General features: G+C 40.6%; 2 protein-coding genes across 4 annotated transcripts in view; one reads left to right on the forward strand and one right to left on the reverse strand.

Moving 5' to 3' along the window:
- Window positions 1-25,921, forward strand: part of GPRC5B (G protein-coupled receptor class C group 5 member B) — an 86,279-nt gene that overhangs the window by 48,838 nt on the left and 11,520 nt on the right. Inside the window, exon 4 of one of the 2 annotated variants that reach the window (XM_088451933.1) lies at window positions 674-5,140. The exons of the other annotated variant lie outside the window; for it this stretch is intronic. Coding sequence (XP_088308059.1) covers window positions 674-718 — 45 coding nt within the window. The 3' untranslated portion in view covers window positions 719-5,140. Of the gene's footprint in view, window positions 1-673; window positions 5,141-25,921 lie in introns of those variants that run through there. 2 annotated transcript variants of the gene reach the window in all.
- Window positions 10,227-25,921, reverse strand: part of IQCK (IQ motif containing K) — a 163,837-nt gene continuing 148,142 nt past the window's right edge. The window contains exons 9-10 of one of the 2 annotated variants that reach the window (XM_088451934.1): window positions 13,383-13,512; window positions 10,227-10,752 (exon numbers count right to left, since the gene is read on the reverse strand). In XM_088451934.1, coding sequence (XP_088308060.1) covers window positions 10,629-10,752; window positions 13,383-13,512 — 254 coding nt within the window. In that variant the 3' untranslated portion in view covers window positions 10,227-10,628. The remainder of the gene's footprint in view (window positions 10,753-13,382; window positions 13,513-25,921) is intronic. The other variant, XM_088451935.1, reaches the window with a different exon arrangement.

The following is a 25,921-nucleotide window of genomic DNA, read 5'->3' on the forward strand; positions in this document are numbered from 1 at the left end:
TTTACCCATTAGCGTACAAATACAGTACATGTGTTTACTGGCGTTTTCAAAATCTAATACAGCACATGTAACCAGAAACCATTGGAGATCATTGCTTTCAATGTCGCCATACCTACTTACGTTTGCCCTTGCTTTTAGGAGCGTTGCATTTCTTTGTGGTGTTTTGAACACTTCTTGCTCCTTTTTTTGTGTTGACACTCAAGTCCAATGCATTGAGGTCAATAGAGTGATATCCCCAAACTCAAGTACACATGCTCATTGATTGCATGCCAAGTTAAACACCTTCATGTTTCACAAGCCACTGGCATTTGAACTTATCTTATTCCAATGTCAGGGGTTCTCTGGCCTAAAGTTAGTTGGCTGTAGTTATTTTTAGTTGCATTGGCTACCCGTACTTTGTCCAGTTCTCCATTAACCTGCCCTATAGGATCCTGTCTCTACGCAGCCACCACTGGGTCATTTTTAATAATTTAATTCCAACTAGCCATTAAGTATAATATTATGTCCCTGGTTTTGCCAGTTATCCCAAACATAAGTTGTAGTGCACCTTACTCAGAACACCACAGAACGTATAAAGGGTTTATTGGACTCTCAATGCAAATGCTTAATAAATGTGTTTAGATTGACATAGAGGCCATATTCTCAGATATCGATTTGTTGTCCTTATTTCCAGATCCCAACTGCTCCTCCAAGTTACACTGGACGACATCTGTGGTGAAAGTCATATAGGTTCCAGAGACACAGGCTATTTCACCTACTGTCCCTGTCTTTGTGAGGGAGAAATCAGTAAAGGTAGCAGAACACAACCGCACAACACTCAAGAGCTCTGGTAATCCTATCTAATAGGGTTTATCTAAATGTGAACAGCTGTGAACTCTTAAAATAACATCTAAAGACGGATATCGTCGCCGTTAACTCGAAGTGACTCCACACACTCAACAAGATTCACTTTTACAGAACAACAACTGTTTTATGATGGACGATAACATTTAACAGTAAAGGGACACAATCCTGTCCGCTTGCTTGATCAGTACATCTCTATTTTTAATCCAAGTCAACATTTCAGTTAGTAAACAAGAAAATGGTCCAAGTAGTGTCCGCGGAGGCCTTTCAGGCATAACAAGCGGTTTTCTATGGCTTAAAAGTTTAACAAGTTTCGTCTCAGAAACAGGACATTTATCACTGAAGACTGGAAACAGGATAAAGGAAGGCCTTATTGCTGTATACATGGAATATATGGCTTAGAAGACTACTAAATTGCAAGCTGATGTTTGTTTTTTTGCAGATGCAGTTCTACATAGTACTGTGCTGAATTGATCACATTGCAGTGATAATTTATAACATGCCAAGGACAGAATTAACTACAAGGTGAGCTGGAAAGGGAAGTGAGCTCCCCCCTTCCAGTTCATTTGCAATAGCTTTTGTGAAGATGTGCAGACTTTTAAACAAAAAAAAAATACACAACTGGTCTTAGCATTCTTATTTGTCAGGATTGCACATCAACTTAAGAGAAAATAAAAACAAATGTATGTGCTCTTAACTAAAGCTGTACTTAGATGGGAATCTAATAGAGCATTTTAATTTGAAAGGGAATAAAACACAAGACAACAATTTTAAATCTACTCACAAAGAGACCATTGTGTAGTTTAATTTTACATGGGTGCAAGTTTGAAAAAAATAAAATCAATGTATTTGACTTAAGGCTTTAGTGTAATTAACACTTGACAAGAGGATTTTTTTTAATGCAATCATTGGTGTATACAATAGTGATTTCTATAAAAAAGGTATTGTGGTGTCAGTTATTAGGGTAACTCAGCTCTTTTGCTGATACGTAGTACTGTAAGGCAGAAATATGATAATAATAAGCTGGGCAGATCATATGTCTTTTGAAAAGTAATCCGTAACTTTACCAGCAGTTTAATAATCGCCCAAAGATCAAGTAAAACTGACACTTATATTTCCGTAACACTGATACACATAAGGCAAGGCAAAAATCTAATCTAACATGTCAAGTTCCCAACTACTGTTGTGATCCGAGTAACTTTCCTTGTGGATATAAACTAGTAGTAAGAGGAATTTCCCCAATAGCAGTATAATTATGATTGGACGAAAATGGTTATAATAAATGCTTATTATATCTCATCTTCATTTGTGCTATGATAGCTTTCCTGCAGCCCATTATTATTTTTACCATGGTTTCATCACATTTTAAGTCACACATTCCTTTATGATCATAAGTCATATGTGGTCACTCATTCTCTCTACTTTCCTGTAAGAAGTAAGACAGTAGTGAATTGTATAGCAGGGTTATATTGTTACACTGTGATATTCTTGTTTACAGCAGCAAATTGGTTGCCAAGGACATGGGAAACCTTTGAGAGAAAGCCACTGTAATCATGTGAGAGCTGCCATGGAACTTTCATTAAAATATATAGGGGAGGGATTGTTACATAATAGTCTCTACAGTTAAGGTGCGTACACACTGGGCGATTAAAATAAGCGATTGAACGATTACGACATTGTAATTGTTCAATCGCTCATTAATCGTTCAGTTTAATGTCGAAAACGACCAGAGATGTGCGCTCCCGCTGGTCGTTTTCGACAACAATCATCGCCTGAACATGCATGCCGATAACGACAGTTGAGCATGTTCGGGTGCCTGCACTGAACGACATATCGTTCACATTATCCCACTGCACAGGAAGATGAACGATTGTACGATTACAATGTCGTAATCGCACAGTCGTTCTTCCATCGTCTAGTGTTCATTACAAACACAACCCGCGTACGTAGCTTGCAAAACAGTCTCCTCTCCCCAACACTTTGCCTGTACTCGACACTAAAAGTGCCCATATGCAGGACAATCCAACTGCTCGGTCTCGCTCGGCCAAGTGACCAAATCTCCGTTAAGATTTCAGATACTCGTACAGTCCCGTGTGTGGGCAATCTAACCAGATTCTAGAGGGCACAGATGGTATCAATATCTGCATACACCAGCCATCCAGGTTAGCATTGTAATGATCCCATTCTGATCTTGATACCGGGCAGCAAGTTTTTAGGCACACACACACACTAAAACATGTTATTTACTTTAAGTATTTTATATGGGATTTATTAGATGTTGGGGTGGTGCTTTTTATTTTAAGTAGCCTGGCTCAATATAGAACTGTTGCAATCATGCATCTATAAAAAACAGAGTTATACAAAAGAAAGAGTAGGACTCACTTAGTGGGCTCCAGACCGAGGGTGGGTGTGCACACTCTGCTGGTGGCCAAGCCACTGTGCCAGTCATCCTGCTGATGACTGTAAAGAATGTCAACACTAAGGAAAGCCAACCTAATAATATTAATGTCAAAGTACATACCACCTTTACCAATAATGGTATCATGTCATTTTTAGGGGAATCTTCTTTCTAAATTGGGTGTATTTTCAAATTGGGTTTCCTAATGTAGCACTATATTGGATATAACATAGGTTTTTTTTGCATAGGTTACGTATTCTTTTTATTGATATACAATGTACCATCTTTATCAAGTGGGAATTATTTTCCAGAAAGATGGGCACGTATGCATTATCAACCAATTGGCCTGCTTTTGCAGCATATGGGATACTGGTCAATAATCCGATTCCATTGGACCATTACAGGGCATTCCCGAAAAGAAGTCAGAAGGTTGCAGTTATTGAACTGCTTGTGCAATCATCTAACTGCAGTTACAAGCCCCGGAGAGATCGCTGGCCTCATTTCAGTCACTTGGAGTGGTGCACTTCAAGCTCTTCCAATTTTAGTTCCAAATCTATCAAATCCAAATTGGAAAGCAGCTAGAGACAATATGAACGACTGGACTATTATTTAAGTTACGTTTTTTAGGCCTGAATTGCCCCTTTTTGCTTTTTGTAAATTTGTGTCGTTCTTGCATCACTATTTGCATTACACAATATAAAAGTACCTGCAAGTTTTTGTGATTCCACAATTGCGGCTAGAATTAGAGAAATTTTGCAGGCAAAACATTCATACTGAAGCAAATAAGCATCTATGGAGATGTTTTACCTCATACAAAAGTTTTTGTTAGACATCAAAAGTAAAAACAAGTAAAATGCTGGTTTTGATGATCGTTCTAGTAGTTGGCTGTTATATAGCCTCGCCGTACACATGATGATGGCTTTATAGCTCCAGGTGCCTTAGGAAAATGAAATAAACTTCTGCATATAAAGATGGGTATATGCAGTAGCACTTAGACCTACCCAAAGATTATGATGCAATTTGCACTATAAATGATCTATTGCGCAGTACCTGAAGTAGCATACTGCAATAGTTACTTCTAACACTATCCTTAATATATTTTAAGGTACAATCAATCTTGTGTTTCAGAGATCTGTTATATACGTATAATTGCTGGCAAAAAATGTACGTAAACCATGGCAAAAATAAATATATGGCTGCTTAGATTCTGGCTGTCGGCTACACACAATGGTGGAGCTATTGTGTGTGCTGAGCTAATATTCATATAAATGCAACCATTTTAGGAATATTGGCTGAACCCATAAAATGGCTGCCACCTAAAAGCTTTATTTACTACTGTTGTTTTGGATGCAAGTGGAAAAATAAGATTTGATTTTGTGGGTTAGGATGTAAACTGGCAGGAGAAGGTGCATTTAAGGAAACGTTCCTAGTTTTTACCAACACAGAAGGAGGTCACACAGATTCAGTCATTCTGTTCTTCTGTCCAACTTCTATAAAGAAAACTGTACGTATGTATAAAATGTGAGGTTGGCGTTCTTGTGTGTAGGCAGTTACAGTATATTGTGTTTGCTGTTTAGTATTTATTTCTACATTTGTAGTGACAGACCTCCAAATATAATAGGATAAGTAAAGCTACTGTACAACCTTTAGTTTTTTAGTTTCAGGTATTAATATCTCATAAAATATTTGTTTTATTGTGAGCCCTTTGTACGTTATTACAATTTGAAATTTGTGTATGCATATTAGCAATGTATTTTGTAGACAGAAGTATGTGGAAAAAAGGAAAAGGTTTGTTTTGTTTAATCTCGGTCTATTCCAAGGGACATAGTAGGGGCTTTAGTTACGAAGCAGCAACTTTTGTAAGCCACAGCTATCCAGCGGGTTAGAAGTGAAAATTTAAAACGGCACCCGCAGTCCGTGTAAAGCACGCCGGGCTTTACACTGACTGTGGGTGATGTTTTCCATTTTGACCTGCAACCCGCCGGTTAGTGTCTATTAAACAATGCATAACATTAAAGTGTTGAACATGGAACAGCCTATTCTAAAAGTGATAGCATGCTGTTCTTGTAGGGTACGATATTGAAAGGAAGATTTTCTTCTTTGCAGATTAAGGGGTGGATTTATTAAAGCTCTAAAACAGACAAGTAATGGTGTTGACCATAGCAACCAGATTCTGTCTACCATTTTCTAGGATGCAATAGAGAAATGATAACTAAAATGTGATTGGTTGCTATAGACAACACCACTTTTTCTTTTTAGAAGCTTTAGTAAATCTACCCCTATGTATTTTCCAATATACTGTATGTATAACAAACCATATTTCCCCTATAATTTTTAATCAGCCAATCTTCTTTAATAACCAATTTGAGTAGTAATTAGCTGATATTCCAACCATGGAAACTGTGGACCTGATGCAGAGGTGGACACATTTCATGCGCAGCTGCGATTTCTTACAGATTCGCAAGTGTGACAATATGCAGATAGCAGTAGAAGTATTCCTCTTGTGTACTTCCATGCCATGGACTGAGTAGACCCTGCGAAGCCCACTTTACATATCTGAGCAATGCTCAACTGCGCAGCTGGATCCGATCACTCCACATTGTCGCACCATCGATTGCAAGATCGACTACCCGAGCAGCCCCTGCCTGGCGCACAGCATCCTTTGTAACTTCCTTAAAATCCAGCCACTGTAGCTGCGTTCTGCTGCGAAAAACAACTCAGCCGCATGCCATAAAACGCCCATGTCACTTCCTTTTTTTTGTTTTTTTTGAAACAAACATAGGTCACCTCGCAGTCTCCATCCTGAAAGGCCCATGGATCGTAGACGACATATGAGGTCATAGCGATGTCATACGCAAATGCATACGCCATCACACATGCACGTTAAAGGCTTTCTAGATTTTTTGCGCATGCGCAGTGGCAAATAATCGCTCAAAAGCGCAAACATCGGTGCTTGGTGCAACTCTGAATGAGGTCCTGTATCACTCTTGTGATGGAGAGCCCCAAATCTTTATTTTTACAGGCATCGCCAGGCACAGCAGTTCCTATAACACATTTTTGTCTCATTTCAGATTTTGCTAATCTGTTATTAGATTCCATTAATCTGCCTGGACCCATCTCTCTTCTAAAATAAATGAATAGAATGACTTGGTCCTGTCACACTGGAGATAGATCTGAGAGTCTGTATGATTGCTATGCATGCTGGCGATTTTCTTTAGGAATCCAAATGCAGTTGTCTTGTGGAAAATCACATATTGTTCTTTTAGATCAATGTCAGGTCCCTTCGCTTTCAGTAATGTGAGACCACTACCAGTTTAGCATAGAGATATAATATGATTTTTGTAGTACAGCTGCATACATATTCATTCAGAAGACTGATAAAGAGACAGATTTAGGCTCTTGAAGGCTTGGTCTTAATGTCTGATATTTTGTTCTAAAAAAAAAAAAAAAAATAGACCTTTAATTAGGAAACCTACTATGGAAAAAAATAGTACTTTCAGGGTAATCGTCAGTAATAGAAGTCAGAGGTAAAATAGCATACAGTACTGTTATTAGAGATTTGCAGGCTCGGGTAGGTTCAGATTTTTGCTTATGTACAGAAGATTTATAATAACTAGAGATGTGCAGGCTCGGATAGGTTCGGATTTTCCAGCCAACTTCGGATTCTTCCCAATCCCAAATTTCGGGTCCCAGAAAGAGGCAAAACGTCATCTTTCATGGACAAACATCATCTTTCATTGAATTTTGTCCATGAATGATTATGTTTGTCCATGAAAGATGACATTTTGCCTCTTTCTGAGACCCAAAATTTGGCGGGAAAAATCTGAAGTTGACGGGAAAATCCGAACTTATCCGAGCCTGCACATCTCTAGTAATAATTAATCTTCTGTACATAAGCAAGACATGGGGTCATCCAATTACCTGTGATTTATTCGTAAGTAAATGTGGCTATATGACGCACTTACGGTACCGTCGGACTTGTGGATTTGTGTTCGCAGCCCCATCGGACTGCGTACAAAAATCCATGAATATGGGGCAAGATATGGCGAGGGGCGAGTTCCGATTCTGTTACCGGCATTTACACACCATTGCAACAGCAACTTGCCCATCTTATGTGCGGAGACAAGTTAAATGGAACAGTAAGTGTAATGGCACATCCCATAGTCTGACGCTTTTTATACTGTTTAGCCATAGAGATGCGTTAGCAGCCATTTGCTACAGTCTCAGAACCTCAAACTACTCTTCTGTGCTAAAGATGGCACCAGTATGTACACTCCACAGAACAACCCTCACCAACATCCAACTTGTGCAATGAAGAGTACAAAGATAATAATATAGATAGTGCACAGTAAAACCTCCTGTCTTCTTGCCTATAAATTTTGTCACCACAATTATTTTAAATAGTTGAAATAAAATTAAATATAATTTAAATTGAATATATGTTTGGTAATACTGCTCCACACTTGTGAATGTTTTTCTTGAATGCCATTAAAGAACTACTCCACTCTAAAACATTGGAGAAGTTCAATGAGAAAAACATCATACATTAGTTACACAGTGGCATGGGACTGTTACAGTCATTGGACCGCCGTCATATCTGATGGACAACACATACACTGTAAGTAACTTATAACTTTTAACTAATTCAAATCCATTCGATAGTACATTGTTGGCTTTGTGTGGGTGTAGAAGTCACTGATAGCTGCAAGCGTGCATGGTAAGTCAGGGAGGCTCAGCGCCCACTACTGTATGTAAGGAGGCAGGAGAGCCAATCAGTGTCAGCTGACTATATACAGTATTTCCCTACAGTAGCTTTGTCACTACTGGTTTAGCCTTCTCATAAAGCCAACTCTTGCAATACCGACACTGAAGCTGTAGATTGACCAGACATCAGGTCCAACAACCTCTCTATAGAAGATTACACTGCTACTCCAGGCTGTGAGTCGTGGTGCACCATAGACAGCATGCGCCAGCGAGCGTTAGACTCTACCGAACCACGGGGTTCATTTAGTTAAACAGAAATCACTATTAATTTTTTTTCATGTGCAGCTCACTATACTGGTTGAATGTGGCTGAGCAATAAATACCTGAGTGTTTTTGATATGTAAGTATGTATATATTTTTATATATCTCTGTATGTTTATGCATAGTGTGAGAGGGTTAGTTATCCACTGGATTTACATTATTTGCTTAGAGATGTAAAGATAACAAAAACTATTCAGCACTATCAAAGTTTTCGGAATATTAAAGCTATACTGTATACCAGGTTATATTTTGACCCATTTGAAAATGATTGTTGCTGGGAGAGCGTTGACATACAGTAATGTACCTTAGCAAGTTTTGTTAAAAACTTCAGCTCAGAAAAAATGAGCAGTGTAACTGTATATAGTAGTGACGTCAATGGCTGGGGAGGCACACATGGAGATAGGGCTGAGTGCTGGGAGCCTATCTCACCCCCTACTCACTGTAACTCTCACTTGACTACACTAAGCTTCAGTGTCCATTGATTATTCTACCTGCATCACTGTCTTCTCTTGCTCTGAGCTCCGATCTCTAAAAACTGCAGTGCACTTCCTGGTCACATGACACATCCAAGGTTTCCATCAGTGCTCAAGGCATGCCCCCCCATACTCAGAGGCCGCTATTGGCTCTCTTTCTGTGCAGCTTACTGCCCATGGTGTGCCCCCCCCGCCCAGCTCTGCAAGCAGTGTCTGATTATACAGAAGTGAGGCTGAGCTGTTGCTGCCTCATCTCTCCTCTCCCTGCAGTCCCAGGAGCTCCACAAAGCAGGTGAGTGTTAACTATAAAAATGATTACAATAAACAAAGAAGATGTTTATAAGTTATAAATATCTTCTTTGTATTATTCTAATTATTTTTATATCAAATCTCAGGAGTATGACAAGGGAGGCTCTGCCTCCCCTGCCTACTCTGACTGTACATCCCTGGTATACAGTATATACTTGACTAAACTGCAGGAATTTCCAGGAGACTGCTGAATATAAGGGTGTCCTCCTGGGGGTGTCCTCCCGGATTCATGGGACAGTAGGACACCATCCCGGTTCTTCTCTCTCTTAAGTAGGTGGGGTAACGATTCAGTTACCATAATCAGACCCCTACTCCGCCGTGTAAGAACGCAGTTTGCATGATCGCGCAGTGGTGGCTGGATCCTGATGATGCAAATCAAGTCAACGTGGCCCCAGGCGTTTGTTACACTATAATGCAAATCATGTCCTTGCACATCGGGGCAGGATGATGCAGTTCACGGCATCCCATTCCCCGCACTTGGTCCAAAAATTAGGCAGGTATGATATAGCAGTGTATATAAACATTCATACTGGCTTTGGTAGTTTATATTTTGTATATAGTTTTATGGACATGGGAGGGTGGCTGGTCACTTAAAGTTTAGCAGATTTCATTGACCCAGGGGTCCCTATTACTATGTCACTAGCCCTCGGTCAGCCTTCACCCTGGGATAACCAACAGATCAAATATAAACTTCCATTTAATGGAGAACTAAAATATTACCAGAATTTTTATTATTTTTTGATTATCCTACTGACTAGTTTATGGACTTCCTTTGGCAGTAAAGTAATAGGGATAATGTTCCTCAAATTACAAAATTATGGTACCAGGATTATCAGATGGACAGCAAAAAAAAAAAAGAAGAATGCAAGCTACATTTTCCAGCATGGTCCTATAACTGATAGTATCCAGTCCCTGTATAAAAGTTAGTAGGTACACTGATCTGTTCTAGAGTATTTTGCCAATTGCAAATTTTGTTAGTGAAAATACACAATGGTTTGTTCTGAACAGCTCTATATTTATTACTTGCATATTTGGGTGTTTTATATTGTATTATTTTGCTGCTGTTTGTTAAAATTCTGGTGTTTCTTTAAATCTGATTGAATTTAAAGACAATCATAGATATTTATGTACTATAATGACTATAGCAAATAAAACAAAAGACTGTATAGCATGGGAAATGTTTTATTTTCAATATGCTGTTAACACAAAATAAAGACTTTACCATTTATTGCTTTTGTGGTGAGTATCCCTTTATACTGGTAAAGAATGATACACTTTGCATGGTCTATGTCAACTGTCCACATTTCTAAAGTGATAATATATACTTATAAGTAAACAAGTATTTTATCTTACTATCTTCAGTTGATATCTAAAGCTGCATTGCTACCTACAGTAGGTAATAATATTTTACTGTGGCACCCTTTGCCCTCGCTGTTTTCCCTGACGCTCTTACAGTTCTATAATCTATAATAATGTGTTTGGTCCTCGTTCCATCTATGTCCCAGGGCTGTGAGAGGAACAGAGAAGCCATGGGAATAACGGCCCAGGACTCCGGTTTGGGGGAGGGGCACTTTAGTAATTCATGTTACCAGGTGGTAGTGCAGCTTTAAGTTACTATATCCGTGTTCTGTGGAGATGTGAGAACACTGTAATAAAATGTTGGTGTAATTCATTTGTCCTCCAGATCCTTGAATTCTCTCTCCACTACAAAAAAAGGGACAAAAATAATTAGCTAAGTTTAATGTGTGAGTTGAGATTATTTTCTTGTGAAAAGATAAAATGGGTTTATTTATTTATAGTGGTCAGACATTCAATATAAAAATAAACAGCACATCCTGTACCAGAGGCACAATCGTCAAGTTACAAAGCATCCTCATACACTGGAGGAAGCCAGCTCGGGTACGAGGCAATGTACACATGGAAATAATGGCCAAGTCATGGCTGAATTCTCTCAATAGAGCACTTACTAAACAGTTTAGTAAATGATGTGGAAGAGGCAGACAATACAGGGGCCTTCTAAACATGATACGTTAGACAAGATCTACAAAGAAAAGACATTTGTGCCAAGCAGTGTTTAAATGGTAGCTAAGCATCCATTCAGTAATTCAATACTTTGTTTTGGTAATGCCAATCATAATTACATATAGCATTAATCTTCAATAAACATTTGTTATGTACACCATACAAAGAGGTTGGTATGTGTAACCAGAGAGCACCATGAACAGAGATTTGATTATACATAGATAAGGTCATCAAAAGAATTAGACTGATGTAGTAAGATGAGTTGGCTTTTTGAATTTCATTATATAGAGAGATGTATTTGACATCAGTTGTCCCACATCAGTTTTATGGGAGCCTCTTATTACTACTGCTATCTGTGGCTTCCTGCTTACCTCCATGCTAAGGATGGACATCGATCATCAGTGTTAGGCAAACAGCGATGGTTTGATCTGTGACGCGGCAACAGGTTTTCCCTCCATTACACGTCACTTAGCTCCACCCTCCTGTCAGCGGTCCCTTAGCCCGCTCACCTACTCTGATTTTCCTGCTGTGGTCATGTCCCCATTTGTGCCGCCCACTGATAGTACAAACCATCAATGTTTTTTTGTTGGTGTCCTGCCATCGATGGTAGGGACCGATGACACCACCAAAGGTGAACCATTCGATATCCATCTCTGCTTCATGCCTCTCCCTGCATCATGCAAGGCCCTTGCCTTTCTCTCTAGTGTTACTTTAAATGGGTTTTCACTTTCACCATTACTGGATTGCAGCCCAAAGCCAGCACTGCCAATAGCCAGGAGTCTAAAAATTTGATCTACACCTGTTCCAAATGCAGGGTTAGGGCGTGTAGCTAACACAGCACTTCATTTACCCCTTTGCTGCTGAGGGGTTTCTCACCTCTGTGGCGAGGCCATTCTTTATTGTTTGCACTAATCACATACCAACATGCAGTACCCATACAAATTATATAACATATATATATTTTCAGAAGATATGACCAGTTTCTGTGCTCACTTTAAATGTCAAATTAAATGTAACCAAATTAGCCCAAAAAAGATTCCATTTTTTTATATTGAAATTTAACACATGATATTTTATCTTAAACCTCTCAAATATGTTGTGGTTCTTGCTCCGGCATAAATCCACCATTCAAAAATGCAACCAGCAAGATACACAAAAAATCTGCACTTTAAAATGATGATGCTTTTTTTTTTTTTTAAAGGGGTCACATCAGTAGAAGAGCATTCTCCTCTCTTTACAGGTGCAGTTATGGGCATGATAGTACCCATAGTGCCCTCTCACCCATATATGATGTGTTTCCTGCAGTGCAGGGTAATACGTTCACAGGTGATCACCATACAATAGCTGTACATTGGCCATATCACTGAATTGCGCAATTTCAACATACAGAAAAACATCCTCACTGCAAGAATGGTGCACAAGTAGAAATACCTACAGTAACCAGACTAGAATTTGAAAGTTTTCAGTATTAAGTTGTCTCCATTTGAGAAGAGGTGGCATCTCTTCAGAAGCTGGTGGTGTTGAGTATTCAGTGGCTGACTCATGCTCATTGATAATTAAACCATGTTTAATAATGCTGTAGAGTTCTGCGGGCTGAAGCCTGATGATAGAAGTGCAACTTTCTGCCTTAGTGTTTCAGTAACAGAATGAAGAATCTTGTCTGTGGTCTGGGCACATGTACTTAATACAGCAAGGATAAGTTACTAGTTTTGGACAATTAAAAAAACACAGCCAAAGGATGGCAAAGTACTCTATGGAGGGGCACTCATATGAATGTTGTAACCAAGCTCTGGCGAAACGCGTATCTTGTGACTCATTTGGGGTTCCCAATCGTGCACGGACCGCACCCTACCGGCACCAAAGCATTCAACATCACTACTCTTCAATGATCCCTCTGGGTGCTCTCATTGGCCCTATCCCATCCTTGAATCCTACACTGCTAAAGCAACAGGTCTCTTGGTAGAAAACAGGCTAAAAGCAGACACTCAATATACTATATTTCCACTGACAAACTGGTGTCTGTGATTTGCTCGCTGAGTGTTCATGGCTTAGTACACACCCTGCAGCAGCAATCACATCATTTGTGAACAAGTAACTCCTTTTTGTTCTCAATTTTTAGACATAATACTGATTTATAGTTATACGGTCAGTTATTTTGTACAAATTATTGACTGTTCGATGCAAATATCAGATATTTCACAAACTGTCTCATGTGGACACTAGAGATTATGTTTAATGCATTTGATTAACTGTTTGTAGGTACTTATGTCCAATGGATACAGAGATCACCTTACAGACGCCAGATTAATTACCTGTTTGCATGACAGCAGAAAGCTGATGATTCCCAGGCATATTGCTCACTATCCATGTGCTTAGTGATCACCGTGTATTTCTCAGAGACACAGTCGGCAGATAGAAGGCAGTAGGAAAGGTGAGTAGTTGCTGCAGGGTATAGTAGTGTAATAAGTGCCAAGTAACAGAGAAATTCTTTGTGAGCACGTTAAAAATGCTATGACTTAAAATTCCCTAAAATAAAGTATACGGGTAAATGATATCACTAGATGTAAGCAGATAGGTTTCCCTTGTGTGTGATGTACATATAGGGCCTGATTCTGAGCCGGATACAAAGTGGCTGTTTGTGCATGAAGCCATGGAGGGAAGAATGCTAATGCCAGAATCTGTACTTTGAATGCGAGTTTATTCACAGCTTCCATCGGGAAGCCGCCTACTGTTTTTCCATCCACAGTCATAACTGTTATCATTAGTATTGGCACTTGCACCATACTTGCCGACTTCCTGGCTGCCCACTCACAGGAATGTGGGCAGGCTGTGTGCGTAATTTCATTATTGCATCATCATGGCCCCACCCCCCGCTACACAATGCCGAGATTACCGGCATTATCGCGTCATCGGCCGTCTGGACTGTCCACTTTTGCTTGGTAAGAGAGCAGGTGTGGACGGGAGCCTCTCGGCCGTTCCAGGTGAGTAAGCAAGTATGACTTGCACCTGCCCCGTTCTAGATGCAAGAGATCCAACAGAAATAGGCTTCCCTTCTCCGTATACATGACTCAGCATAGCAGGATTCTAGCTACACGACCCATGACACTCCCACAAGACGGATCTCATTTACTTGGATTTCGCCCAGCTGCTGCTTCAAATGCCCATTTCATGCAAAGCGAGATCGGCAAAGATGGATCTGCACATGCTATGTATGGTACACAGAAAAGAGATGCGTCTGACTTAGAAACACTGGACCCGTAATGTGCTAAGAAGTCTAAGTGCGCTAAAACTAAAAAAAGGGTGTAAATTAGTATGTATAAATGAATGATACTAAATATGAATTAATACACATAAAAAGGACGGGATGTAGACATGCGGCCGCCGGTCTCAATACCAACATCCGAATCCCGACAAGGGAGTTAAGGTAGACATTGAAATCCCAACGCCTATCTTAATCCCAACGCCAGCCCAAACGAGGTAAGTCCGGGGCACCCGGGGTTAGGTTTAGGGAGCGTAGCAGGGTTAGGTTTTGGGATGGAGGTTAGGGCTAGGCACCACTAGGGGGGGAGGGTTAGGCACTCCCCCAGGAGGGTTAGGTTTAGGGTACGATAAGGGAGGTTTGGGTTAGGCACCCCCAGGGGGAGGTTAGGGTTGGCACTAGGGGGGGAGAGGGGCAGGGATAGGGTACTTGCCTGCCCTATTCAGCCGCCGGGACTTCATACACATTCCAAATTGACTAAACTATCGATCTGCAGAGCTACTAAATAATACTCAGTAGTTAGTTAGCTTGTTTTTTGTTCTAAAGTATGTTGGCAAGGTACTGTGGTGGTGAAATAATGTAAAGGAGTTCTATAATATTTTAGGTTAATTATTAGAAGTTTCTCAATCTTAAAATTACAGTTTCAGCATGCTTGCCGCCTCTCCCGCAATGTCAGGGAGACTCACGCATTTCGCAGAGTTCCCCCATTCCATCATCTGAACTATGAGTACTATTTACAAGGTGATGAGGATGTCTCAGGGGAAGAGGACTCTACTGTTAAAGTGGTTGATCATAATTCTCTCACAGCTTTTAAATTATGCTCTGTAATTTAGATTGATTTTTTCTGGTAATAAACCTTCCCAGTATGAATAGCAGGTAGTTTGATGTACAAACCGCAGCTCCATTTTGTAGGTGAGTTATATGTCAGTTAATCCTGTTAGATTTTTCACTGTGGTATAATTTAAATTAAGTGATGTCCTGCAAGTAGGCAAGGCTTGGTTATTTCGTACTTGGATGAACACGATTAGCACAAAAGTAATATGTAACGTAACTAAATACAAGTTAACACAAAAGATCTTTGTAAAAAGTGTGAAATATAAATGCACACCTGTATTTTCTCTATATTTTATTAATGATAACATTATTTAGCTATGACACCTTACACCTATGAAAAATCTACTTTTCTATTAAAAAGCCACAACATATTGGCAATGACTAAATAAAACCGCAACAGTCTACTGAAAATCAATCTATGTTCAATGTAACTGCTATTAATGACAAGATGCATGAATCTTGGAATGATGCTATTGATTTTAGGAGAGAGAGATTTTTTCCTGACAGCATATTGTTTAATGACTTTTTCCTTTACTTGGGGCTGATTCAGTGATGGACGGAATTGCAGAGCCTCACACAAGCTGCTGTGCAATTCCATCCATCTAAAATGCTAATACAGAATAAGAGGTCTGTAGGAAACGGACACCTCCTTGCTTCATCTGCGATCCCAGCGCTGCGACCGAGGTCGCAGTCTGGGATCAACATCGCAACCAATGGTCACTTGCTCCTTTCGATGTTTTATTCCCTGAGCCACTTAGTTATCACTTTTGCTTTATGGCAAGGTGCTCCATCATGCTGGAAAAGGCATTGTTCGTCACCAAGCTGTTCTTGGATGGTTGGGAGAAGCTGCTCTTTGAGGATGTTTTGGTACCATTCTTTATTCATGGCTGTGTTCTTAGGCAAAATTGTGAGTGAGCTCACTCCCTTGGCTGAGAAGCAACCCCACACATGAATGGTCTCAGGATGCTTTACTGTTGGCACGACATAGGACTGATGGTAGCGCTCACCTTTCCTTGTCCGGACAAGCGTTTTTCCAGATGCCCCAAACAATCTGAAAGTGGATTCATCAGAGAAAATAACTTTACCCCAGTCCTCAGCAGTTCAATCCCTGTACCTATTGCAGAATATCAGTCTGTCCCTGTTGTTTTTCCTGGATAGAAGTGGCTTCTTTGCTGCACTTCTTGACAAAAGTCATCGTCCTATGTCATGCCAACAGTAAAGCATCCTGAGACCATTCATGTGTGGGGTTGCTTCTGAGCCAAGGGAGTGGGCTCACTCACAATTTTGCCTAAGAACACAGTCATGAATAAAGAATGGTACCAAAACATCCTCCAAGAGCAACTTCTCCTAGCCATCCAAGAACAATTTGGTGACGAACAATGCCTTTTCCAGCATGATGGAGCACCTTGCCATAAGGCAAAAGTGATAACTATTCAGGGAATAAAACATCGAAAATTTGGGTCCATGGCCAGGAAACTCCCCAGACCTTAATCCCATTGAGAACTTGTGGTCAATCCTCAAGAGGTGGGTGGACAAACAAAAACCCACAAATTCTAACAAACTCCAAGCATTGATTAGGCAAGAATGGGCGGTCATCAGTTAGTATGTGGCCCAGAAGTTGATTGACAGCATGCCAGGGCGAATTGCAGAGGTCTTGAAAAAGAAGGATCAACGCTGCAAATATTATCTATTTGCATAAACTTAATGTAATTGTCAATGACACTTAGGAAATGCTTGTAATGTTATATCAGTAAACCATAGTAACATCTGACAAAAAGGTCTAAAAACATTGAAGCAGCAAACTCTGTGAAAATCAATACTTGTGTCATTCCAAAACTTTTGGCCATGGCAGCATATACAGGTAACACTCTATCTGATCTATTCATTAAAAAAGAAGAAACCTGTCTTACTTTCTCTGCAGCTACTCCCATAGCCGCTATCCCATACCCGGAGAAAGACGAGTTGCTGGAATAGGCATCCTGTTTTCTCCACACTTGAGCATAATTTTCCTTCTATATTTGTATTCTCTCTGCTCCTCTACGTGTTGCTCTCATTTATCTCTTGGTCCAGTCTTCCAATTCCTTAACAACATTTCTGTCTGACTCACATAATTCCTATTATTTGCATACCTATTATCATAGTGGGTGATTTCAACATTCCCATTAGCATCCCCATTGTCTCTACCCCACAACATTTATTTCACTTAATTCCTACTTTTATCCTTCCACATGACTTCATGTACCACTCACCTTGATGGATACTCCCTTGATCTAATCTCTCACTTCTACGCCGTCTCTAGTTTCTCCAACATAGCTCCGGCCCAGCACCCAGACCCAGGTACTCTGCAAGATCTAAATTCTCTCAACCCGATCCATTTTTTATCTTCTTTAAAAGTATTCTATCCTGCTACTACTCTTCCCTGTACTGATCAGACTGACTGTTTCTCACTTTAACCCTAGACAAAGTAGCTCCGGCCATCATGTACATGCAAACCTAAACTATAGTACAAGGATAAGACCCACTGTCTGTAAAAGGGCTCCAGTAACAACTACTTTACACTTTAAATGCATCATTTCACCTTGCCACACTGCCCTTTTACTTGCCAATAAATCCTACTACAATTTGCTTCTCTAAATCCATCCACTCTTCTAATCTTCAGGTTTCTCTGCTCACTTGCACCTCCCTTAGCTCCTCACAGCCCAAGACTTTGCCTACTACATCAAAGACAATAATGAGATCATTTGACAGCATATCTCCTTATGCCAAATCCTGCATGCCAGATGCACCTTTTCTTGCACTTACCAACCCACTCTCAGTTAACTCTCCCCAGTAGCTGAGAATGAAATCTTTGCACTCATCTAGTCTCACTTCAGAATCTTCCATTATCAACCCTGTTCCCTCTCAGCTTCTCCACTCCCTCTTCACTACTGTAGCTCATTTCATCAAATTTGAATCCGTCAATGACATATTCCTATCCTCCTTTAAATATGCACTTATCTCACCAATTCCAAATAAACCATCTCATGATCAAGTGGTTTATTTACTAAGCTTTGAGTTCTAAAACATGGCGCTCCTGATCTAGTTTGTACCCGAAATTTAAACGGGCAATGATTTTACTATCAACATCACCAGATTTTAAAACCCGACACTTAGTAAATAAACCCCCAATTCTCTCTCTCAAAATATTACCCTACTTCTTTATTCCCTTTTGCCTCAAAACTATATCACCTGCACACCCTTCACTTCATTGGCCTTAATGATACAGTTGTATTTTGGTTCACTTCCCTAACTATCCAACTGTACCTCCAGTGCACCTCCAAACTCTTCTCTATAACTGGTATTTATTAGGTTCTCTCAAGACTCTGTACTGAAATCATTGCTCTTCTCATCTCTTTTCTTGGTGAACTAATTCACTCATTTGACCTCTAGTTCCACCTGCATGTTGACATCACCAAGATCTAACACTTGACTTCACTTTTCTCTGCTATTTCCATGTGGATGTCCCAACCATACCCAAAGCTCAACATGTCCAAAACAGAAGTTATCCATTTCCTTTCTCCCCGAGTCACCGCAATCCTTTAATCTCCCTCACATTCAACAACACCACTCCCAAACCCACTGCCTTGGTGTCACCCTGGATTCCCCCTCTGCTTTACTCATCTCAACCAGAATTCTGTTGCATCCATCTTCAAAATATTTATAGACTACATCCCTTTCTTACAAAATATGCAATGAAAACTCATCTATTTCCTCATCATCTCCCATCTCAACTACTGCAACTCTATCTGCCATTTTCCTCACCTATCCTTTCCCGCCTTAATCCATCCTATATGCATTAGACTCCATCCAAAATGTAACAGTAAAGTTAGGTACACACCTAAAAGATTTCAGAAATGATCCACAATTTTCTTTGTGAGAAATGACACAATTTTGAGAACATCCGATTTCCAGTGTACATTACTCAATTATCTTTCCAATCCAAAGGATTATCTGTCCTAAAGATGGGCTGGATGTGATATCCTGGCGGTGGCCATCCCGATGGTCACAATACCGGCAACGAAACCCTGGTTGGTATGTTTTCTACCCATCCCCCCTGCAGACTAAGTCTAACCGTCCCCTTTGGCAGCCTAACCCTAACTGTCTCCTCCTGCAGGCTAACCCTTACCATCCGCTACCACAACCTAACCGTAAACCTCCCACTAGTGCCTAACCCTAAACCTAACCCTAATACTCACCGTCGGGATACTGATCGTCAGGATTCCGAAGCCAGTACTGTGATGGCCATTGGGATTCTGGAGTCGTTATTGTGACCATCGGGATGGTCACTGCTGGGATCTGACTACATCCCTTAAAGGTTTTCAAAGGTGACTTTTAAAATGAACTATGGGGCAGAAAAGTCGGACCGATCATGTACTGTACATACTACAGCATCCATTATACATCTCAACCCTCACCTTGAATTACTCTCCTTCATCCTCTCTTTAGAATTTCCTCTGACCTTTTCCTCCTCTCAAAACACTAATGTCTGTAAGGCTTCTCACGTGACACTGCCCACCTATGACATTCCCCATCACACCTTGGGCCTAATTCTGAGTCGCACGCAATGCTAATATATGGTCAATGTTTTCCAACCACTCAGGCATCTAAGTCACCAGAAAGTCGAGCAGCACATGCGGCCCACGTTGTTTATGCAAAGAGGCGCAGAAGTGATTGAGATCCATGGTCTCAGAAGTGTATTGGGCATTCCTGGGCGGTTACTTGGAGTTGGCTATTCAGATGCACGGAAATGCACTGTCATATGGGTGCGGTATGGGAGTATTGTGGGCATGTCGCATAACTGGTTGCGAAATCAGATTCTTAATCACTTACTCTGGAGGCCATACTCTGACGGAGAATCTGCACCTAGCATTGGGCTGTTGCAAGTTCTAATGGTACGACCGATGATTGAGGTTAAGTCCACAGATGCACCAAGTGTGATTGTTGCGTCTAAAGATGCACAAAGTGGACTTCTCAGTCCTTGCACATTCAGACACACGTTTGTATATCAGGGAAGGGCTGATATAAGCATTAGTATAATGTCGCAGATGCGACTATGGCTAAAGACGCGAAAGAGGTCGCAGTCGCGCGTGACTCAGAATCAGTCCCCTTATAAGAGACCCCCCAAGCATTCATATCTGTAAATGCTCTTTGAAAACCCACCGCCTGCCCTACTCCCAGCTATACTACTCATACTGGTAAGCCCTCACTAATGCCCGGTCTCTACTTTGAGCCACATACTGTATGTGTATAAGTGAATCATAACTTAAATATATAGGGCTTAAGTCCTCTATTTTGTCTCAAACAAGGGGGTGGTGTTCTCAAGCAACATAGTTTCCCCAAAATATAAGAGGGTGATAAAACATAATTTTATAATAGAACATACATTACTATATAAACAGTAAACATGGACACAATATTTAAAGAGTAGAATGAAACAATATGAAATATAAAGGCAATTCCCCACTTCTAGTTTATAGCCACAGTCCTTGATTTTTAAGTTCTCAACATCTTTTTTGCATGTTGTATAAAACAAGATTTATTGAGGGTAATTCTGCAAAACACAATGGAATCATATTGCGGCTGATGCAGTGTTGAATGCATCAATTAAGCGATGGATTTTGCGTGTTTTCACACTGCGCATGCTCTGGAGCAGAGAGCACGACGCATCTATGGGCATTGCTTGGTCAACTTGTTTGGATCTCCACTTGCCTAACTCGGTGGGAATGGCGCATTTGCACGCAACTGTGGCTGACTTGTGTTCAACTCTGTACCAGCCCAATTACCGTGATGCATAGTCGTCATGTTGAAGCTCCTTATTACTGGTGACATGCATAGATCTCTCGTGGAAGATACATGCAATTGCTGCAAACTGTAGAAATTGTATAGAAGACAATAAATGCATCAAATAATTAATCCCAATGCATAAGAACTGTACATTGTGTAATAAGAGCTATTGCTGTATTATTTTGTTCACTTTCAGATAGGAAAACTTGACCCTAGAAGCTGATAATAGGGGACCTAATGTACATCAGGTTAGTAGACTGATGTGGCAGCGTCTCATGGTAATGTCAGATATAATGTAGTTAGTAAATGGTGAAATGCTGTGAAGTAATTACAAGGTTCCCTGGTTACAAATATAGCTTCATCGTTAATATACTATGATTAGTATAACTGAAATTGGGATTGCCAACTCAAACAGCCCTATCATGTTACAACGTGTCACAGTCACCCTTCATCATAGAACAGTGGTGAAGAGAATAATTGCTGAAGCACAGGACTAATTCATTAGGGAGAACCCCTGGTGGTATTATTGGTTACTTATAATGCAATGGTTGTGTTTATTTTCATGCACTGCAGCATTCAATGTATAGGTAACTGCCTGAGCACATTCACCAGTGACAGCTCTGCTTGCTCTATAATAGTATTGCTGCGGATTCAGAGATGCACACATCTCCATTTTAGGAGTTATTAGCACTTTCATGCGTGGCTGAGCGCACGCATCAATGAGCAATGAGCCTACGCCTCTCAGTGACATCTCCATTCGCAGCCAGTGTGTAACTGGGCAGCAATGGGGAGTTCGCACATACTCTATGAGCTTTGAGGGCGTACATAGGCATGTAGGTGGAAACGCGGACTATACAGAGTTGAGCACATTCAAAAATCCATCTGATTTTATACCTATGTCGTAAACTGGGTAACAGGATTGGTGTAAATGCACACTGATAGTGATGACGGCTGGCGCCATAAGCGGATGGATGGGGGTGTTGCGGCTGCACAGACGCGGTCCACTATGAGTTCGCAATTATTTCCGTGCTTGCAGTTTTCCTGCAACTCTGTATCGGCCCCTTTGTCCATGAAAACACCCTCATTAAACAATACAAGCTCAATATACATACACTGGTAAAATCATCACATGGACAAAACAAGTCTAGTTTTGTGGATTAAGAGAAGGTCTGGAAAATGCACTGAATGGAAACAGCTAAAATGTCCATGACTACTATATTACCACCGCATTTATTCATATTACCTTATATTAGTCTCCTAAAAATACTCACCTATAGCTGAATCATTGGAGAGAGGAGACACCAGCAATGTAATTATTACAGGAGTCACTAGTGTGTGTCTAAAGCTTACACCTAGCAATGTGTCTTCCCACATAAGTTCAGCTGGAAGGTGCAAGGTGTAACCTTTTATAAGTGAAGGGAGCTCAACTAGGGGCTCTTTGGAAGTCGTAGATAATTCAAGGTCTTGTTATTATTGTATCACAGGACTGCATCTGGTGTGCACTTGACTGTATGGCATATATGAAGCTGCTATGCTGGGCATATATGTGAGGGGTACTGTGCTGTATATGGTGGACATGGGCTGTATGAAATGCTGGACAATAAGGTCTGATGTGCACAATATTTATGGTTTGCACCATGCTCACCTACTCTCCAGGAATGTCCAGGAGACTCCTGAATTTCGGAGAGCTCACCCTGCCGCCTGGAAGAGTAGTAGAAGAGCCTCTTGATCCTAGAGCTTGAAGATGCGACTCACAGTGAATGACACAAATAGTAGTCCCCCAGCTGCAGCTGCACAATGACCTCTGCACCTCCCAATTTGATGCAAACCTTCGGAATCTGTCGTAAGCAATGTAAAAAAGGCGGCTAGTATGATACGATAACTATTCACACATTGAGGTTTCTGAATTAAGACTGTATGCTTAACTAATCACATTGAAAAGAAAAATGTTCAATGTGATTGGCAAGTTTATGAAATGCAAAAATATGACAAACTCTGACAATTAGGTTTTATGTTTAATACTAGATTTGTTGACCTTAATTCTCATTAGAACTGATATGAAGCCGCTATTTATCAGAGTAGATTATATTAAGGTTGAGAGAAAAACGTCAGTAAACCCTGATAATTGGCTCTGAAATGTACTTCATCACAAGAGCTTGTACTGTGCCAATGTATTTTTTGCTGAGCGTACTGTGATTTTACACATCAAAGTGAAGACTTTTCTGCTAACATAAAATGCCCCAGAGGTGACTGGCTGCCTGGCTTACATATAGCTGTGATGTTCAGAGCTGGGAGCACAGTTCTAATACTGATATACTTAGTGACCAAATTACTTATATCTCTCTCAATAAGCTGCCCTATTTAATTCAGCTTGACAAAACATCACATCTCACACATGTATTATTATTTCCCCTTAGTGTCACTTTTTAAGTTACTGTTGTGATACTGAGAGGTGTTGATTGTGCTGGAGGTGTTAATTAATCATGTTTTACAAAAGAAAGTCTGCACAAGTTGATAATTGAGGCACTAGATCAACATACAGTATAATAAGGACGTATGGCAAGCTGCAAAGTCAGATGTTTAAGATTGGGATACACGCATTATGGAAAAGGATAATAGCCAATTTATATTACATTACATGCTAGCAAACCATTACTATTTAGTGAAACAATTGCTAGATAGCAGAAGATTGTATATACTGTATTGGTGTTATGCTTATGCTACATTAATCTGTACAGTTCATATATTGAGTTTGTGGAAAGTAATATAGACACATCTCACTGTTCCTAATCTGGGAGTACCATCGACAATATTAGATTCCAAACTGATAGGACCAAGACTAAGGGCAGAATTTACGGCTTGCAGGTGAATATTTTAAACGGCACTCGGAGTCAGTTTACACTGATTCCGGGTGCCGTTTTAAATATGTACCTGCAACCCACCGGGCATCATAAAGTCTGTTCTAAGGAATCACACTAAGGGGTATATTTATCAAAGTTTGATTCTACATTCGATTTCATGTTCGATTTAGCTCACCTCAAATCGAATCAAATCGAATGCAGAAATCCCTCATCAAATCCCACAGTTACTAAAATTTGATTTAGAAGCCTTTTCTAAATCTAATTTGATTTGGTTCGATTTTGAACAGTAATTTGATGCTCGATTTTTTATGTTCATGTACAAATCGAACACCAAATCCCACTTCAAAACGAACTTCAAAGCCATAAATGAAAGGAACTGCTTTATGCTTTCATTTTCAGTAGTTCTATTTGACACAGATGCATGCAAACATCAATGAGATGCATACATGTATCTTACTTTAAAATGCTTGTTAGGTGTTAAATTTATTTTTTTTTAAATGTTGTGAGGTCCCCCCCTAAAAGCACAACCAGCCCCGGACTTTGCATAGTCAGTCCTAGTTGTGTAAGTACAGGGGAAAAATTGCATAGGGTTCCCCTGTACTTAGCGCAACCAGAACCAGACTCTGATCCGGTCCTGGTTCTGGAATTACAGGGGAAAAAATGCATAGGGTTCCCCTGTAATTTCCACAACCAGCCCCGGACCCTTTCTAGTGGGGGCTTATGTCACAGCCAGAGAAACCCTAGCACCTGGTTCCCAAGCCGAAAAATTACTCATGACCGCTAGTCAGCCCACCCCGGGGTTCCCTGGGGAGTTGGGGACCCCCCCAATAAAGAGGTCCCCCTCTCTAGGGCACCCCAGGCCTAGGCTGATAGCCCGGGCCTATCCCCGGAACCCGTGGGCTGCGGGTGCCGGGTTGATAGTGTAAGTATAGTGTAAAAAGGTAAGTGTAAGCATTGTCTTTACGAGTAAAACTGCAGGTCCCAGCAAGCCTCCCCCACATGCTGGTACTTGGAGATCCACAAGTACCAGCATGCGGGGCATTATGGGCCCACTGGTAACTGTAGTTCACCTATACAGAAATGTGTAAATAAACACAATACATACACACCGTGCCAGTATAGTTTTAATACATACATACACACTCACTCACTCACTCACACATACCTACATTACCTGGACCGGTCCTCTTCTCCCTGTAGTCATCTTTGGTCTTTGTAAAATAAAAAAAAAGACCCATGAACTAGGTACTAACCACGATGGTTGATACCTCCAAATGAAGAGCTCAGACATGGCTTTTTCCTTTGTAGTGCTGGGTCTGAGCGTTCATTGGCTGAGAGAGGTCAGCCCCCGCCTGTCTCAGCCAATAAACGGCTCCAACCATTGAAGTCAATGGTGAGAGCCACAGGGTTACTAAAGCACTATGGCACTTGTACAGACTCAACTCCAGCTATAGCTCAATGGTCTCTTTACTCTCTGCTCCACCTTAGAACTGACCCTTAATAGGGCTCAACCTTCCTAAACCAAGACTTATGGTGGAAAACATGCCTAGAGTTTAGCCTAGATTTTCTGATTCATATAAAAATCTACAGTTTTACTTTGACTTAGCACAGATAACATGGGCAAGAAGATGACTTTGTGGAGAGATACCCACATTCTCAGAAACAACAATATTATTTCCTGTGGGGAGATCCAATAAAGCTCCAAATAGTGTAAAGTGTGGTAATTAAATCCGAATGAATCCCTGAAGATGGGATGTAATTGTGACAATAATAATATCTGACAGAAACCCTCCTCTGTCTATTAAGCACCTACAAATGGAATGGTCTGCTAAGGATCAAGCACATTATGAAGTCAAGTCTGCCTGATGGTCATCTTCCTCTAGATCAGTGGTTCTCAAACTCTATCCTCAGGACCCCACATAGGTCACATTTTCCAGGTCACCCAGCAGGTGCACAGGTGTATTAATTTTTCACTGACACATTTTCAAAGATCCACAAGTGGAGCTAATTATTTCACTTGTGATGCTGTGAGACCTGGAACACATGCACTGTTTGGGATCCTGAGAACCAAGTT

This window comes from Taudactylus pleione, unplaced genomic scaffold, assembly GCF_031769625.1.
Source record: "Taudactylus pleione unplaced genomic scaffold, aTauple2 ptg000032l, whole genome shotgun sequence".
Classification (NCBI taxonomy): Eukaryota; Metazoa; Chordata; class Amphibia; order Anura; family Myobatrachidae; genus Taudactylus; species Taudactylus pleione.